The sequence below is a fragment of the Mandrillus leucophaeus genome, unplaced genomic scaffold (assembly GCF_000951045.1).
Source record: "Mandrillus leucophaeus isolate KB7577 unplaced genomic scaffold, Mleu.le_1.0 Scaffold9, whole genome shotgun sequence".
In the NCBI taxonomy this organism is placed as follows: domain Eukaryota; kingdom Metazoa; phylum Chordata; class Mammalia; order Primates; family Cercopithecidae; genus Mandrillus; species Mandrillus leucophaeus.
The window spans coordinates 4443222-4462594 of NW_012109807.1; the positions used below are offsets into that span (position 1 = coordinate 4443222).

At 45.0% G+C, this 19373-nt stretch overlaps 1 protein-coding gene across 1 annotated transcript in view; it reads left to right on the forward strand.

Moving 5' to 3' along the window:
• RFX8 (RFX family member 8, lacking RFX DNA binding domain) overlaps positions 1–19373 on the forward strand; it is an 82832-nt gene that overhangs the window by 41492 nt on the left and 21967 nt on the right. The window contains exons 3-5 of the mRNA XM_011969590.1: positions 15289–15402; positions 15992–16045; positions 18748–18861. Of these exons, the coding sequence (XP_011824980.1) occupies positions 15289–15402; positions 15992–16045; positions 18748–18861 (282 nt within the window). The remainder of the gene's footprint in view (positions 1–15288; positions 15403–15991; positions 16046–18747; positions 18862–19373) is intronic.

A 19373-nucleotide genomic window follows, 5' to 3' on the forward strand; every position in this document is an offset into this window, starting at 1 on the left:
TTTTGAAACATCTGTCACTCAGGCTGGAGTGTGGTGACGTGGCATGATCATGGCTCACTGCAGCCTTGACTGCCTAAGCTGAAGCGATCCTCCTGCCTCAGCCTCCTGGGTAGCTGAGATCACAGTCATGCACCATCATACCTGGCAATTTTTTATTTTGTTTTTTTTGTAGAGAGAGGATCTTGTTGTGTTGTCCACACTGGTCTTGAACTCCTTGCCTCAAAGGATCCTCCTGCCTTAGTCTCCCAAGTAGCTGGCAACAGTTGGGAGCCAATGTACTTGGCTAATTTTTTTTATTTTTTATTTTTGTAAGAGACAGGTCTTACTATGTTGCCTAGGCTGGGCAACTCCTGGGCTTAAGTGATGCTCCTGCCTCAGCCTCCCAAAGTGCTGACATTACAGGTGTGAGCCACTGCACCCAGCCTGAATTATTTCTTACAAGTGCATGTAAATCTACAATTACCTTCATAAGAATTTCAATTAAAAATAATCAAGCAGAATCCTATAATTCAGGAAAAGACATCATAGCAAGCCACATGAAGTATCCTCACAGCCCTTCCCTGCCCATTTCTCGGGGGGTTCGAGGTCTCGGGGTTTCTTCCGCTGACACCCACCCTCTCTTCTCACAGTTGGAGAGCAGTCTCCTGGCATTTTCATCCGTGCGCACAGTTGCTTCTCCTCTGGACGCACAGGCATCGTGTCTTTAACAGAACTGGAGCAGGGCTACTTAGCAGAGGGAGGCCAGCGGCCAACAGAAGACCAGAGCGCTGCCCACCCGGAGGTGGTCAGTCCCCACGGTGTGCAGCTGTGTGTGCTCAGGGTGTGTTCTCACACACAGCTTTGCAGAGTGCGATCTCTGTTGTGTTTAAAATCCAGAAGCAAGTCCTCCAGCAAACCTACGATGAGTGTGTTGGTCTTTCCCCAGTGTTTTATGCCTGGGTGAAGCAGCCACTTCTCTATGTGTGCAGCAATTGAGCAAAATTGATTTACAAAAACTCTCCTACTAATATTTGCCTAAGGAGGGAACTGGAATTTCATTTTGGTTGGGGGTGGGGGTGGTTAAAAAGAGCATGCCTTGCTAGGACCCTCTTAGAGTAGAACATGCAAGCTCTCCCAGATCAGTTCTCAGAGTCACTGAGCTGTGCACAGGCTGTTCAAGGGTATCTCATTTGTCTTTATCTCTTCTTTCTGGACCTTGTGTTAAGGAAAGACATGGAAACACCAATAAGAGCATCGTCGTAGAGAGATTTGGCCATGAACCAGGATTGTAGCAAAGGGGTGACTTCTCACTACCACCAAGTACTCCAAAGAAGCATAGAATCTAATGAAAATAGATGTGGTATCAGGATAAGCTCCTATCTCCCTCCTATTGCTCCCATATTGCCCCGTAAGCCCCATAAGTTTAGAAATTCTGATTCCCAGGTCCCTGAACCTGCACATCCCGCTCCTCCCTCCACACCCCTGTGCTGGGGAGGGGAAAAGAGGTGCCCACAGATGCAGCAGGGGTGCTGTGACAGAGCCGGGAACCAGGGTGCTGGTGGTCCACTGAACTGGACACCTGGAGAGGTGGCTGAGCAGCAGGTGGGGGGCGTGCGTCTTCACTGGGGTGGGATGGGGGTTGTGGTGAATCATGCTGAAAAATGCAGAGGCAGCAACCGTCCTCACCAAGGAGAGATCAAGATTTGATTTTTAAAACAAATGAACAGCCTGAGGCTATTTTTTTTTTAATGAAAATGACCATAAATGTGCAATGTGTGCCATATGAACAAGACCACCTCACAAAGTCCAGCACATTCCCCTCCCTTCCTCCTCCCTAGTCAGGGCAGGATGGCCTCCCCAGATTCCAATCCCGTTTAGTTGTCAACCAGATTGAGGCTTGGACCTCGGTATAATTGCTGACCTAGAATGGAAAAATCCAGGCCAAAGTATAAAATACTTTATTATTGTCTAGGGGAACAGGGAAGTGGAGATTGTGTGTGTGTATGTGTGTATATGTGCGTGCATTATATCACATCTGGAGAAACAGCTCTGTGTAATTAACCTTTATTCTCTACCTCTTCGGCAAAATCCCTGGGTTTTGTTTCAAGGATAAATTTGTTGTCATTTTCCAAACATGAATCCCCATTCTATGTCACGTGAAGTCTGCAATCAGCCATTGGGAGTCTCAGGTTTCCCTTGGGGATATGTGGAAACTAAGCCTCGCCCTCACCCCTCCCGAAACACACACACTCTTCTCTCTCACCATGTCAGCTTTTTCAACTCAGCTTATTAAAGGCCTTTAAAAAGCTTCTAAAACTGCCTTCAACTTTGTTCTTTGTTCTTCCACGCCTTTGTTCTTTTGCCAGCCATGAGCTCAGGGGGCTGCCTGGCGGGCCTGAGCCTGGGGAATGCAGGGCCGCGGGTCCACAGCTGGCCATGCCTGCGATGGAGCAGAAGAGGGAGAGGTTCGTCTTCCAGGCTGCACCACGCTGGGGGCAAGCGGGTTCACAGGGAGCCAGCAGCGGTGGGCACCACAGCCTGGTGATGTCAGACACCAGCGGTTCTTTCAGAGGAGTCTCCAGCCCCAAGCAGGAGCCTGTTTTCCTTCTGTGTGTGCAGCCAAGGCCCCTGGAGGGGCTGAGAGTGGGGGCTGAGCCTTCCTGGGGCCAGGGCCCCCCACAAGGCCTCCGATGAGCCCCAGAGGGCCTCCCTCTCGGGTGTCCAAGTTGCAACCCGCTTTTTGGCCTTGTCCACCCTGTGGTTTTCAAGGCTGGTTAGAACTTGCTAATGGTAAAAAATATGTATTACCTGGTTGTCGTCTGGCAGTTTAAAATACATGTGTGGAGAATAACAGCCTAGACTGCACCCTTGCTTGCTTGGGAAAGGTTTGAAAAGGAGGTGCCGCTCTGAATCCCTCTCACATCAGGAACTGTATCATTTGTTCACAGCGTCGCTCACTTGCCCATGTCCAACAGACAGACGCCCGTGCAATGCAACGTGTTATTTGCTGTCTGCCAGTGAAGCTTGACCCCCCCCAGGGGCTGAGTTTTGCCTCAAGAAGGTGAACGTGGATGTCTTACGCTTCCCACCCTTCCACAGGTCTCCCCCCGGGTCATCATTTTGCAATGAAGCTGTTCGTAAAATCGAATCGGTCAGGATACAGTTAAGTAATATAACAGTAATGGCCCCAATGCAGCAAACGACTAAACCACAGCACACAGGAGAACAGATTTTAGAGCAAGATTGTTCTTGCTAATTTGCAATTTCAACAAATTGATATCCTCCTTTTTGCTTCTTGTGTACATTTTTTTTTGGTCACACACGTGGTTCTATCTTAAAAGACAGAATTGTAGGATAGGTAATATTCTACTCAGAAGTCAGAGCTAGGTCTCCAGCTCTGTGAATTCTGTTTGTCCTTCATCTGCAAATTGGGGATAATTCTTATCTACCTTCCTAATAGGTGTTCATGAGAACTAAGGTAAAAGAAGTAAAACATTTAGGATGAGTAAGTGCCGAGTGTATTTTAATGATTAATGTTATTAGTATAATCAAAATTATTAATGTTATTAGTATAATCAAAATTATATTAGTTTTTCAAAATCATAATGACGTCTCAATGTGAATATACATATTTACTATTTTAATGTATGTAAAAATATTCATCAAGTCAAAGATATCTTCTCTTAATCAAAACCAAAATAATTACTTCATGTGCTTTGAGGAAGAATTAACGATGAGAGCCTTTAATGATTGGAAGATGAAGCGCCTTTGCTCTGAAATCTGACACAGAACAAGTATGGTACATGAATTAGGTTTTGTTACATTTTTATCCTCTTACCTTTGTAATTGCTTCAAGTTGTTTCACCACTGGTTAGAGTGATTTGCGAGGGCAAGTTATGATGCCAAAATGATGTCAATGAAAGTCTGGACTAATGACAAATGATGTCAAAACCTGAGAATGTGAATGCAAATTGTAGTTAGACTAAAAAAAGTTAATGTCAAAAAGCATATTAAGCTAACACTACATTTGAAAGACTTTATGGGAAAAATTAGACAAGATGAGTTATGTGCCATATAGCAGTGTCTCAGTCCTCTCTGTGCCTGCCTTTTTTAGACAAATTGATCATAAAAATTAAATGCGGTTTAATCTGTGTCTTCACTGTACTGAGTGAAGTGGACAATTTGCCAGTGCCCAGAAGAAACCAGGCCCTCCTCCATTGTCCCTGCATGAAGCCCAGAAGGAAACTTCAGACCATTGTGTAAGACCTGGGGGACCTCTGAGTCCCTGTGTTCCAGTGAGAGCTGGAAAAGGTCTTGGTGGGGGGCGATCACCAAATCCCAATCCCTCCCTTTATAGCATGCAAAATTGAGGCCCTGGTGCTTCATGTGACTTGCTTAAAGCAATATAGCCAGCTAGCTGCAGAGCTGAACAAGGAGGCCTGTTCCACTGTGCTGCGGGAATTCTCAGCCCTCCTCCCTCCCTGGTCTTCCCCACCTGGGCTCTCCTCCCTCCATTCCCAGCTGACCCCGCCCTTCCCTCCAGTGGTTATTAAATCCTAACATCCTAGGCAGGGGTTGGCTTGGGCCCTGAGGAGCAGTCACTAACGGGGGCAGCTCCTGAGGAATGCGAATGACCCAAGGACTGGCCTGGGAGTCACTCCTGTGTCACGATCTGCCTTGTGCTCTGTTGTTTTCCTCTGGCTCGGTGATTTGGCACTGCTAGAACATCACAGGCCTCAGAGAGCAGGTGGAGAAGACGCCTTTTGGACTGGAAGCCCTTCCTTCACAAAGAGGCCAGCCCTAGATGTTGTGTGTGGTTTCCTTGGCGCTGTGTTTTAGCAATGACTATGCTTTTGATCACAGCCTGATAAACGTCCCAAAGCCCTGACTCAGAGCCCCACTCTGGAAATGACGCAGGGGGCAATGAGGCCAAAGACACAAAGCTGTCCCGGTGGGCACTCAGGGCTTCCGTCTGAAATGGCCACCTCCAGGCCTGCTCTGGCCTCACACTCCCTGTGCCTCCTCTTGGGTGGTGGCCACATGTGGAGAACTGCACCCTGGTGGAGCGCTGGTCTACCACAGCCTCCCTTTCTAGCCTAGCACAGCTGTGCCTGCCAGATGAAAGCCCAGCAATGCCTGCAGTGTTCCCTCCTCTGAATCTGCCACATCCTCAGTGACTTGAACTTGGACCCTCATGAATCCCCACCTTGCTGGTCTCAGTGACTCTCTGCTTACCTGCCTTGTAGCCCAACTATATTATTGCCTCCAAATCTCCCTGACACTTGAATATTTTTGTGGTTCTTTGTTTGCAGAGACCTCAGAAACTAGGTGATTTTAGAAAATAAATATGATCTCATTAAACCTACATGTTGACCCGTCTTGTGAGCCAGTCTCTTAAATTAGGGCATTCCAGAGGTGGAAAGAGACAGCCTTGCCATTCGTTTGAACAGACGAATGTCTGTCCGGTCAGGTAGAGATGGGGACTTTTTCATAGATGACCCCATCTCTCCACGAGGTTGAAATATTTTCTCTTTCTCACCATTAGGTTAATGCATAAAGTCTCCCAATTAAATGCTAAAAAGTAACATACTTCTCCCAGTGAGGATTCCTGCTATACACGGGCCCCTGCATGGCAGGCAGATCCCTTCAGGCTTCCCTGTAAAGATGAGGAGGGTGATGCCTCCTTCCTTTCGATTGCTGTTGAATTAAACCCATATTCTGCATTGAACGGAGGCAGAAACTTGGGAGTATCCTTTCGGAACTCAGAATAATTGAGAACATTCTCAGTCGTAATGAGCGTTACTCATTAGTCCAAAGCTCCCAGAGTCAGAGTGGAGGGAGAGGGTTGAGTGATGAGAAGTTGAGAGTTTTCCTTGTCATTCCTTTAAGTCTGAAACCAGACATTCTAGCTTTGAAATACCTGTTTCTGAGTAGCTATAGGAATGCTCTATGAGGATCAATGTCACTGTTCAAAATTGTTTAATATGGTGATGTGATGAACACCAACCAGATCAGGCTAACTGATCACGTATGCAGGTCTCCTGAGCTCATCAAGCTGACAGTTGACAGAGATGTGCATTGTTGGACTAGCAAGAGAATTGGATGGCCCCCTGATGTATGTTTTCCTAGCACCCAACACTTCAGCTATCATAATCCTCACTCAACATCTTTGTGATTATTTGTGTAACATTTTTCCTCCCCCATAGGCTATAATCTCTGTGAAAACAGACCTTGTCTCCCTGAATCACAGCTATATCCACCAAGGCCTGGCACAATGCCTGGCATTCAGTAGGCACTGATGAATGAATGAGAAATGGATTGATGATGGATGGATGGATGGTTGGTTGGATGGATGGATGAATGGATGGAGCTCAGTGTATTCATTTTGTGGCCTTGCGTTCATTTTCCAAAGAAAACGTATTAGGAGTAGCATGCTGACACAATGTGGAATTGGGGAGAAATTGCCTTCCTCCAATTTAGTTGAATAAAGTCTCACAAGTAATTTTTAGACATCTCTAAAGAGTGATGACCATATTTTCCTGATTAAATTTCTTTTCTATGAGCACTTTATTTAGTGAAATTTAACTTGATATTTTCTTCTGTCTTATTTCATTCTAATCTGTATTCTAAGTTTGATTTATTATTTGTTGTTTTTGTTACTATAATGTCCCAGTATCTGTGGCAATGGGCTGTTTATAAATTTTACCTGAAGAAACTGCATAATTGTCACACCTGTGCAAGATATCATTGAGATATGATGCATTCTTTTGGGCTGTCATAACAAAATACTACCGACTGGTTTAAGCAACAGAAATTTATTTTCTCGCAGTTCTAGAGGCTGGAAGTCCAAGATCAAAGTACCCCAAAGTTTGGTTTCTGGTGAGGGCTCTCTTCCTGGCTTGCAGTCAGCCGCCTTCTTGCTGTGTCTTCACATGTTCCTTTTTTTTGTTCACATGGAGAGAGAAAGAGCAAGTTCTCTGGTGTCTTCTTATAAGGACACCAGTCCTGGATTGGATTAAGGCCCTATTATTAGGACCTCATTTAACCTTAATTATCTCGTTAATAATCTTATTTACAAATACAGTCCCATTGAGGGCTAGGGCTTCAACACAGGAATTTGGGGAGAAGGCAACTCAGTCCATAATACACGACAAATGGAATTCCTAAGACACTCCAAATTCTTTGCCGTTGGCTGCTCTAGGGTTGCCCATCACCCTATGTGCATGTGCAGGGCTTATCCATGTACCCTTTCAGGTTGAACAGATGCTGTGTCCTGCAGCCACTGGAAAGTCCAAGGTAAAATTTCTATTTTGATAACGACTGTTATGAAAAGATGAAGAGTGCCTTTCTAGTGGGTTTGTGTCCAGACCCTGAATCTGTGTGCCCTGTTTTGAAATAGAACATTGTGTGGAAACATTTAGCAGATGGGTATCAAGCATTCTGCCCAGTTTTCTATGACTTGGTTTGGAGAATGGACTGACCCAAACCTTCAGAAGAGAACCCCAGGGGCTTTCAAGAGGCTGCGGAGGACGTATAACCATCCTATGTGGAGAGAAAGCCATTTTCCTCTACCTCCCCTCTGACTTCCACCGCCTCCCAGGTTCTCCTCACCTGGACGACCGTTGCCTAGCTTCGAGAAGCACAGCAAGAGGCTGCTGGCTTCCTCTTCTCTTTTTTATGTTCAGGTAGAGCTAAAACCATCAGGCAGGAGGATATATGTTGACTTGGAGTAGGCAGACCCACCAAAGTCATGTCTGCCCTTGGCTCGGCCACAACTCTGGGACTGAGTGGCGGGGAACTGGGAGGAGACACCACCACCTCTGGCATCTTGAGAGTGGACATTCCCTAGTGCAAGTGAACTGGGCTCACAGTTTCTCGAATGCCCATGATTAAAGAAAAAATGCGCCATACTGCATAGATAGGACTGAGTCTGTTCTCCATTATGTGTAAACTTCTCCATTATCATATATGAATCCAAGAGGCATGGTGAAATGAAATTTACATCTCTATTATTAATTACCAGTTTCTTTGTTCTGTAAAGGTGTTCTTCTACACCCATCAACTCAGAGGATATTATGATTTCCGTATCGATCATTTAAAATGCACCAAAATCAAAAAGTAACAAGATTTCACGTTCATGATGGTTTTTCTTTTCCCACAGGAGTGAATTCTACCCATGACGATACCATATTCTTGCTTCTGAAAGGAATAAACCTTTAAAAAGAAATGAGTGGTTGTCCCAGTTACACAAACGGACTTTTTAAAGCCCCAAGCTTGCGATCATTACCATTTGTGGATAGAAACATGGCAGAGGGGTTTTCAATAAAGTTATACCCCTAAACAGATAACCTTGCTGCAAAAGAAACTTCATGCTTCTGCTCAGAGACAGGTGTCTTGCTAAAATTACTTCTCTGTTTTCTGTTCCTTCACAGTGGAGGTGCCATCGCCTTTGAAAAATCTACTAATTATAACAGCATTATCCAACAGGAAGCAACAGTGAGTGTTGAATCAAATAGATTTACTATAATAGACCTAGACCCAGCAATACCAGTGATTGCTTAATTTGATCCAGCTATTTTTCTGTGTGTAATGTTCTTACTCCGGGTAACCCCTAACCGTTCACCCATCTGACCATGAATGTTCAGTGCCCACCACTTTCCATACACTGTGCCAAGACAGACGTAGTCTCTGTCCTTAAGGAACCTACCGTTTGGCTGCACATTCCCTGCTTAACTGTGTTTCTTCAGCTAAAATTAAAAAGGATATATAGGCTGTTGGCAATAAATGTATCTGAAGTGTCTCCCTATTACAGTTACAGCTCTTTGAATTAGGACACCAGAACTATGAATAACTAATGTATGACATCATGAGTTGATTTTATTTTAGTGGGCCAAACGGTATGATAGTACTTCGATACTGTCTTAGTGCGGGCTGCAAATTACCATTGACAGGATGGCTTCCACAACAAATATTTATTTCTCACAGTTCCAGAGGTTGGAAGTCCCAGGTGCCAGCATGGCCAGGTTATAGGAGGGCCCTCTTTCAGGTTGCAGACAACTTCTCATTGTGTCTCACGTGGCGGAAAGAGAGGGAATAAGCACTAATCTCATTCATGAGACCTCCACTTTTGTGACCTAATTACGCCCAAAGGCCCCACCTCCAAATACCATCACTTTGGGATTAGGGTTTTTTTGTTGTCGTCGTCGTCGTTTTGAGATGAAATCTCATTCTGTTGCCCCGGCTGGTTCAAGCGATTATCCTGCCTCAGCTTCCCAAGTAGTTGGGATTACAGGTGCCCACCACCACACCGGCTAATTTTTGTATTTTTCGTAGAGACAGGGTTTCACAAGTTGGCCAGGCTGGTCTCGAACTCCTGGTCTCAAGCGATCTGCCCCCCTCGGCCTCCCAAAGTGCTGGGATTACAGGAGTGAGCCACCACGCCCAGCCGGGATTAGGGTTTTAACATATGACCTGGGCGGGATACCAACATTCTGTCCATAACAGATATTGTCTTGTTGACAAGTGTCATTGAACAGATAACCTTTTATAAACGTGTTTTGTGACCAGCCTTCATGAGGGCTGAATAGGTTGTGAAAGAACAGCTAAAAACAAACAAAGCCCCTCTACTTAAGTAGAACACAGTTTTGTGGTTGGGAAGCTAAGCTAGACGTGGAACAATGGGTATCATGTCGAATGGGCAGTTCAGGCCATGGGTGGTTTGGGAACTCCAAATTGAGGTGGGGGAGAGGGGTTATGGGAGGCAAGAGTGAGTAGGGAGCACTGCACTAAAGAGTGCGGTTCCTACTGTTCCTGTGACAAATTAGCACAAACTCAGTGACTTAAAACAACACAAATTTATTACCATACAGCCCTGGAAGTCATAATGCCAACACCATTCTCACCAGACTAAGATCAATGTGTTGGCAGAGCTGTGTTCCTTCTGGGCACTCTGGAGAAGAATCCATTCCTTCCCTTTTCCAGCCTCTGGAGGTCACTCCCGTTCCTTGGAGTTCGAGACCAGCCCGGCCAACATGGCAAGCCCCATCTTCAAAGCCAGCAAAGGCAGGCTGAATCCTTCTCACGCTGCAGTCTCTCTGGCTCCCTGCGGCTGGGAAAGGTGGCTCTCTCTAAAGTACCTTTATGATGACATGAGGCCACTTGGATAAGGCAGGAAAACCTCCCGTCTCAAGGTCCTTAACCTGAATCACATCTGTAAGGTCCCTTTTGCCATGCAAGGGAACATAGTCATAGGTTCCAGGGATTAGGACATGGACATTTCTGGGGTGGAGAGGCCTGATTCTGCCTGTCACACCGCCCTTGAGCTGGTCCTGGAGGAGGGGGTCGCTGGCTCCTCTCTTAAGAGGGTGTTCATTTTGAGGGTGTAGCCTGCATTGGAGCCAGGAGGTGATGACAAACGTGTGTGGAACCCAGCGTGCACATGCTGGGGAGCAGTGCACTGGGCGAGATAGGTGGAGAGGACCACAGGGCACAGAGCTTGTTGATGCTAGGCAGAGAACTTGGATTTGACCCGGGAGACCGTGGGGCACCATCAAGGCATCTTCAGAAGGAGAGTAACAGGATACATTTGCTTTGGGGGCAATAATTTTGGGAACAATGTCTTCAAGGATGCAGGAAGGATCCAAGGCATTCAGGAGAATTGATGGAGTAACCCAGGGGAGGTAGATGGTGCCTTGGTGGAGCAGGTGATGGTGGGAAGGCATCACACATCGGACTCCCAGGGGCTGACACCTAGTGCGTGCTCACTAAAGAATGAGTACGTGAATGGTAGCATGTATCTCCAATGACATTTCTTGGATCTATCAAAAATCTCAAACTGCATTTAATATACCTAAAGAATCTACGTAGAATTTCTCATTTTTTTCTTTTTTTTTTTTTTTTGGAGATGGAGTCTCGCTCTGTTGCCCAGGCTGGAGTGCAGTGGCCGAATCTCAGCTCACTGCAAGCTCTGCCTCCCGGGTTTATGCCATTCTCCTGCCTCAGCCTCCCAAGTAGATGGGACTACAGGCGCCCACCACCTCACCCGGCTAGTTTTCTGTATTTTTTAGTAGAGACAGGGTTTCACCGGGTTAGTCAGGATGGTCTCAATCTCCTGACCTCGTGATCCGCCCGTCTCAGCCTCCCAAAGTGCTGGGGTTACGGGCTTGAGCCACTGCGCCCGGTCTCATTTTTTTCTTTGTCATTTTTCAGATGTAGCTTTTTTTGGATACATATTTGTCATTATGCAGCATTTATTTATTTATTTTACTTTATAGAGACAAGGTCTTGCTCTTTTGCCCAGGCTGGAGTGCAGTGGCACGATCCCAGTTCAGTGGAGCCTCCAACTTCTAGGCTTAAGCCATCCTCTCACCTCAGCCTCCTGAGTAGCTAGGACTACAGGTGTATGTCACCATGCCCAGAAATGGGTTTTTTGTTTTTGTTTTTTTGTTTTGTTTTAATTTTTTTGTAGGCTCTTACTATGTTGCCCATGCAGGTCATGAACTCCTGGCCCCAGGCAATCCTCCTGCCTCAGCCTCCAAAAGTTCTGGGATTGCAAGCATGAGCCACCACACTCAGCACATTATTTAAAAGTTGGTGGATTTTTAAAGACTGATATACAATAGATGTATATATTTTCTGGATACACGTGATATTTTGATACATTTGTATACTGTGTAAAGATCAAATCAGTATAATTGGGATATCTATTGCCTTAAACAGGTATCTTTTCTTTATCTGGGGCAGCCAAATGATTCTCGTCTGGGTATTTGAAAATATCAAATAGATTTTTGTGAACTATAGTAACCCTACTGATTGCTCAAAGCCTAGGTCTCGTTTCTTCTGTCTGTCTGTCTGTACCCACGGATCAACTTCTGTGCATCTCCTTCTTTGCTTTGTTAAGTTGTTTCCACACTGGAATTCCTCAGCATGCTTCCTGAATGCCTTCTGCTGCAGAGAATCTTCTGCAGGGATCCACGCTTTTGTGGCTCTGTACTCTACTTTTACTTTAGGTTTCTGGTTGTTTATGTTGTAAAGAAATATTTCAATTTATGATTTTAAAAATATCGTTTGTGAAAGACCAATTCTTTTCACAGTTTTTAATGAAAGGATTATGCCTATAAGTAATATAGGGACCTCAGGGAATTGACTTCAGGAAATCATGAATTTGCTCTTTATTATGTTGTGTAATAAAACACTTTTATATTCTCCCTATAATCGTTTCTTGAATATCTTAACAGTACATTGTCAGGTGTTTTCTTCTGAACAGGTGAAACTGTGTTATATGTGCCATGGTGAAATGTAGAGATTTCTGTAGCATTCGACAAAGAACTGTCTGCCTAAGGCTGCAGTTCTCAGCATGGGCATACAGAAGGCTCAGTAGGGAGGCTGGTTATACATCTGGAGTTCTCGTCTCATCAGACTCACCAGAGGCCTAGGAACGTGGATCTCAAGTGCCCCAAGGGATTCTGATGTGTTTGAGAATGCTGCTTTGGGAATACCAGCAGTAACACTCAGAGAACATTGGCATAACCGGGAGGTCAGAGTGTGAGTGCACTGGAAAATATGGATGTAGTTGGGGTCTTGCAGTATGAGAGGTTAATCCAGAGTTGAAATCGAGGATTCCTCAGTTCTCTAACAGAAGCACCTATGATCAGGCCAATGAGCTTCACGGAATAGCTCCATCCTTCTGTATGATCAACTTGAGCATCACCCATACCCATATACGAGAAGACCCATCTTTTTTTTTTTCTGTTTCAAATTATTATTTTTTTTATTATACTTTAAGTTCTAGGGTACATGTGCACAACGTGCAAGTTTGTTACATATGTATACATGTGCCATGTTGGTTTGCTGCACCCATCAACTTGTCATTTACATTAGGTATCTCTCCTAATGCTGTCAGTCCCGCAGTCCCCCACCCCGACAGGCCCCAGTATGTGATGTTCCCTGCCCCGTGTCCAGGTGTTCTCATTGTTCAGTTCCCACCTATGAGTGAGAACATGCAGTGTTTGGTTTTCTGTCCTTGCGATAGTTTGCTCAGAATGATGGTTTCCAGCTTCATCCATATCGCTACAAAGGACACGAACTCATCCTTTTTCATGGCTGCATAGTGTTCCATAGTGTATATGTACCACATTTTCTTAATCCAGTCTATCATTGATGGTCATATGGGTTGGTTCCAAGTCTTCGCTATTGTGAATAGTGCCTCAATAAACATACGTGTGCATGTGTCTTTATAGCAGCATGATTTATAATCCTTTGGGTTTATACCCAGTAATGGATGGCTGGGTCAGATGGTATTTCTAGTTCTAGATCCTTGAGGAATCACCACACTGTCTTCCACAGTGGTTGAACTAGTTTACAGTCCCACCAACAGTGTAAAAGCGTTCCTATTTCTCCACATCCTCTCCAGCACCTGTTGTTTCCCGACTTTTTAATGATTGCCATTCTAACTGGCGTGAGATGGTATCTCATTGTGGTTTTGATTTGCGTTTCTCTGATGGCCAGTGATGGTGAGCATTTTTTCATGTGTCTGTTGGCTGCATAAATGTCAAGAAGACCCATCTTCTGATGACTCCGAATAAAGCCAATATTCTAAAATGTGGTGTGAATGAGGCTTAGACAGCATCCAATGGAGAGACCCCTTTGAGCTCTCCCCTCTGTGTTCCTGCTTTATGTATTTATTTAGACATCTATACCCCTACGTCATTCCAACAGTATTAACGGGAGAAGTTTTAACATGGCATCTCCATAATATTGTGTGCATAGTATGCATTTTCTCCAGGGAGAGAGTTAGTTACTTTCATCAGATTCTCAAAGAGGTTCAGAATCACAACAGAGTTATGAAGGACAGACTTGAGGGCACCGAGAGGACAGTTGAGCATGCTGTCTAAACTTCCGTGATCCTCAGTGAAGTACTGGTATATACTGGGGCATCGGAGAGGAGGAAGACACAGTGGTGCGTGTTTTCCGGTGTGTGCAACACTGCATGTGATGGTGGCTGAGCTCACTCCTCCTCTTAAGCGTGGGAACAGGTGATCAGAGAAGCTGCCCTGCCCTCAGATGTCTTATAGACAGAAACGTACCGCAACCCACAAAAGCAATTTTATAAGTGGGTAGCTTAGTGAGGCTTAGGGTGCGTAAGGACTGGGCAGGCTAAGGATGGAATGCTGACCTTGGAACTATAGGGTCAGAGAGTGGGTCATAAGTTGGAGAGAAAATGAAAATTCACAGTCTGGCGTAGCAGGGTTGGCAGCTCAATTTTCGACTTGGAGGAATTCTTTCATTCTACTTTATTGTAAAGGACATTATTCAAAAGCAGTCTATGACAACGCTGATGAAATCATTTCAAATAAAATGGATTCCCTTTATTCAGACCAGGAGGAGCCCTCATGCCTCCCCGTGCCCAGAGGGGACAGCAGCATGAGTGACACAGGGAGGCAGGAAGGAATGTCGCACTTGCTTTCTGCCATGCCACCTTTCTTCCTCCTTCCCATCCTATAATTGATTCTTTTCTTTTTTTTTTGAGATAGAGTTTTGCTCTTTGTCACCCAGGCTGGAGTGCAGTGGCAAGATCTTGGCTCACTGCAGCCTCCACCTCCCGGGCTCAAGCAATTCTCCCGCTTCAGCCTCCTGAATAGCTGGGAATTACAGGTGCCCGCCACCATGCCCGGCTAATTTTTGTATTTTTAGTAGAGACGGGGTTTCACCGTGTTGGCTAGGCTGGTCTGGAACTACTGACCTCAAGTGATCCACCCGCCTCTGCCTCCCAAAGTACTGGGATTGTAGGGCATGAGCCATCATGCCGGGGCCTGTAATTGGTTCTTCTGAAGGAAAGTCCATGCTCCTCATTTTCCTTGTTGGCAATGGCCCTGAGAGTTCTCATACAACCAACCATTATGATATAGGCAGGATGACCCAAACAGGGTATGATTTTATTTCAAGGAGGAACAATTACATGGACAGGGTTGTAGAAGTGTATTTGTGATATTACATAATTCATAGGTAATAGTCTTATTGTACATTGCTACAGAGGACTTATAAATAGATGATCCCAAGAGAGATACATTTGGTAATATATTAAATCCTGTCCCTTCCCTGATGGCCATCGTTCATAGAATTATAGACAAAAATTAGCAGCATTTGGAATAAAATATGAGAGGAAAGCTGCTGGAATCAGTAATGTGTGCAGAGGTGTGGCTAAAAGGTTACATACCATATTAACTTAGAGTAGTGTGATCATAAGATGATTTATATGCCAAAAAAGTATTTTATTTTAAAGACATAATCCATTGCACAAATGATTTTTAGTGTGAAGATCATTCACCGATGAAGAGAGACCCAGTTGGTGGATCCCCTTTGTCTGAATTCAGGAGATGTCCATTTTTGGAGCAAGAGCTAGCAAAGAAATACTCTTGTAATGTGGTAGGTTTGCACTCATGGGACGATTAACCTTTCATGCTGTGTGATGCTTAGGGCAGTAAATAGCTTCCTTTTGTGCCTGTGGTCATAGTTGTGTCACATGGAATAATGTTTGCCTTTGCCGGACATATGAGGACCAGCAACCTTCCCTGGCTTGATGGTGCTCATAAAGTTTAGGGTTCCTATCACATCCTACGGCAAGGCTCCCCCTGGGACTGCCTCTTCCCCAAGACAAAGAAAGGAACAGGTACCTGGATTTTCTAGAAATTAGGGCTGGGGAATTATGGAGGGGGAAAATTGAAGTTTAGAAAAAAACATGTCAACATTTGTTGGCCTTTGTAGTGGTAGAATAAATCTGCAGGTATGAGTTATGACATTGAAATGAAAGCTACATGAACTATCAGCCTCTAAGGTCTGCATTCATTTATAGAAACAAACAAAAAAATATGCTATGGCCCAAGTGAAGAGCCCAGCTATTGTCATTTGAGAACTGCGACAAGAGCGGCCTCTGAGAGCTTCAGAAAAGTCTGTGAGGATCAGTTCATTTCTGAAATGGCCCACAAGCTGAAATAATTTTCCACATTCTTTCTAGATGGCCTTCCTTACTGATGAATACTGCAACTATTGTCGAGACATTTTACGAAACGTGAGGAACCAAGAACTTGAGAGGGTAGGGTTTTATCTATAAAATACAAGCATTTTTGACTCATTATTCATCATTTTTATTTGAAGAGACCCCATCAACAGATGTCCAGTGGTAGCCCACTGCACTGAAGTGCTTACATTCTATGCACCTATGTTGTAGTCATTGAGTTCTTGAAGGTGACATTGATACTCAGTGTAATCAGTTGGAAATTCTCCAAGGTGCTAATACAGGTAACTTTAGGCTCTAATACAAATTCAGCTATTTTTTAGATCCTAATTCCACTCATTTTGAATAAAGTATTAGTAATAAAATTCACCCAGGAATTTTCAATGGTGCTGAAGAGCCATTTTATTGATAAGCGCTAACTGAAGATGGAGTAGGACTTCGCAGCTGAGTGATCTGGCATGGGTATTGTCACGATTGGATTTTATCCTAGAATTGACTGTGGAAAACATGAATAAATCTTTTAGCTATTCTGAGTTTCATCATCTTCAGTGTGAGATGAAAATCCAAGGAAACAAGTGCACATTCAAATGAGAATTTTTTCCTGATGCTTTAGTATATTCTAAGCACTTCAACTTTGGGTGATAATGTTCATTCAGCACGATTGCGTTTACTACCTACTCGGCGTAAAGCATTCTAGTGAGGGAAAGACCAGGATGCCTTCAGGATGGCCCCTGTCCTGTTGATGCAATGTTACAAATATCCATCCACACTGGATATCTGACACATTCCTTTCCTTCTTCACTTACTCATCAAATACGTATCTAATTCCCACCCCGTGACCATTACCAGGACTAGGAAAGTATTCTCCATAAGGCTTGAGAAGTTAGTAGTCTGGTAATGAAAGGAGCAATGTTACCCAATAAATATGATGCAATGTGGAAAGTTCTAGAATAGCTGCATGATTAGACTATTCTGGGTGCCCAGAGAAGGCCAGGGAGTGCTTCCACAGCAGGCCACATTGCTGCTGACTCTAGTAGGAAAGGCAGAGGTGCAATAGACAGAAAATGGGGTAGGAGAGGGATTCCAGGTGGAACCCACAGTGCAGGTAAAGACAGCATGATGTTCACAGGCATGATGTGACAAAAAGGTCACTATGACTATATTATTTCTTTTCTTTTCTTTTCTTTTTTTTGAGACACAATCTTGCTCTGTTGCCCAGGCTGGAGTTCAGTGGTGCCATCTCGGCTCACTGTACCTCCACCTCCTGAGTTCAAGCGATTCTCCTGCCTCAGCCTCCCGAGTAGCTGGGACCTACAGGCGCCCACCACCATGCGGTGCGGCTAATTTTTTGTATTTTTAGTAGAGACGGGGTTTTACCATGCTGACCAGGCTGGTCTCAAACTCCTGACCTCACCTCGGCCTCCCAAAGTGCTGGGATTACAGCCGTAAGCCACTGCGCCCAGCCTAGATTTTATTATTTCTAAAGAAGAGAAGCCAGAGGGGAGGTGGGAAAGTAGGCTGATGCCAGAAAGGGCCTCGGATGCCCCAGGAAGAACTCTGACTTATTGAGAAAACAGTGGGGGAGCAGTGACAATAGGGCTTGGCTGTCGTGGAACAGAGAGGCAGCGAGGAGGTTTTGTCACAGTTGAGGTGAGAAGCGACAAGGGTCGGTTCTGAGGCAGTGACAGTGATATCAGAGAGAAACAGGGGCAGGTTAGAGAAATATTTCAGAGGATGGCGCAACAGGTTTGGTGACTGGGACGCGGGTAGTAAGGGGTGAGCAGAGGTAGGTCTGTGGTGGTGGCTCCACCCAGGCCCCCCTTCCCCAAAGCGCCATGCTCCAAGGTTCCCAACCTGAGAGAAAAGGGATTGCTACGCCCTGTGTTGTATTTTTTGGAGTCTCTTTGGAGAAGTCTTCTCTAGAATTCATGCCCTGATAACAGGATTTTAAATCGGGGCCTGTGGCCAAGTAATTCAGGAGTTGACCCTAACTTCCTTGACAACCTACGCATGGGGCCAGCGCCTTGTCTAGTGTCACTGGCAAGTCCTAGCACCAGGACCAGGGGAGATACAAGGTTGTGATGGCTCGCAGTATCTGAGCCTGTGGAAATCCCAAACAGGCAAGAGTCTCCATTGGCTGCAAAGCCGATGAGTCACCTGGTTCAAGAACGGAAACTGAAAAGTCAACATGGGAAAAAACAGAAAAGAGGAGCCGCCATTTTGATGCTCCACGAAGTTGTCCACATAAGTCTTTAGAGAAGGCTCCTGTGTAGAACCACACCAGTCCCCTTTTCCTTCCACAGTTGTTAGGCGACTTCTAACTTGATGGCAAGGAGGAGGTCTCGTAGATTAAGTACTATCACACCTCTCTCTCAGCTGAAAAATGATTGAGGCAGTCAGTCAGTCAGTCAATGAACATTTGTTCTCTCTCGGCTGTGCCCTGTGGCGCAGTCCTCATCCTAGTATAATCAGCTGGGGCCCCCTTGTGGTCAGAAACAGCTTCCCTTCTAGAAACTGCCTCAAGAAAATATTAATAATGTTCTACATTATCCCATCCAACTGGCAGGTGCTTTCAGATGGGTTGTTGGAAAGAATTCTATCAAAATACAGCTTGGAAAAGCTGAGAGGCCAAGCTTCACATGCACTGGAACAAAATTCATCCCATTGTCATCCGGGGCTAAGGAAGCATCTATGGGAGGGTTAGTCTTGCGAGGTGGAGAAAGAGTTTTGGCGATATGCTCTGTTACTTACCCCAGGTGGAAGACTTGCTTACTTCCTTCTGGAAGTCTCTGCAGCAAGACACAGTCGTGCTGATGTCATTGCCTGACGTGTGCCAGCTCTTTAAATGTTACGACGTCCAGCTGTACAAGGTAGGCGGACACGTGAGTCTCTAGGGTATATCCACTGCAGAAATTGCCGGCAAATGCTGGGTTTGGACCCACAGCTCCACCTCTCTGCAGTCCCCATGGTCCTCTCAGGAGTGAATAGTGGGGTGTGTGGACCAGGAGCCCTTTGAGCTCTGCCTGACACTCAGTTTTCGTTTGTGAATTACCTCGTGGAAACTAAAAACCAATGCACATAGTGACCTCTGGTTCCATACCAGTGAAGTCCGAATTGAGTCGAAGTTCTTTCTCTGGGAATTTCTGGAAAATAAGATATTCTAAAATGAATAATTGGAATAATTTTGTAATATGCATAACTGCCAGGGTTTTTGTTTTGTTTTGCTTTGCTTTGGTTGAAACTCTGTCTCTAAAGTGATTGTATTTGGAGGGTTGTATTTGCAGGGTCAGGTCTGTATCTTTTCTGGGTTAAAAATGTGTTCTCCTTCGGCGAGTCACAAGCCTTACCTTTTATTTTAGTTTTTTTTTTTTTTTTTTTTTTT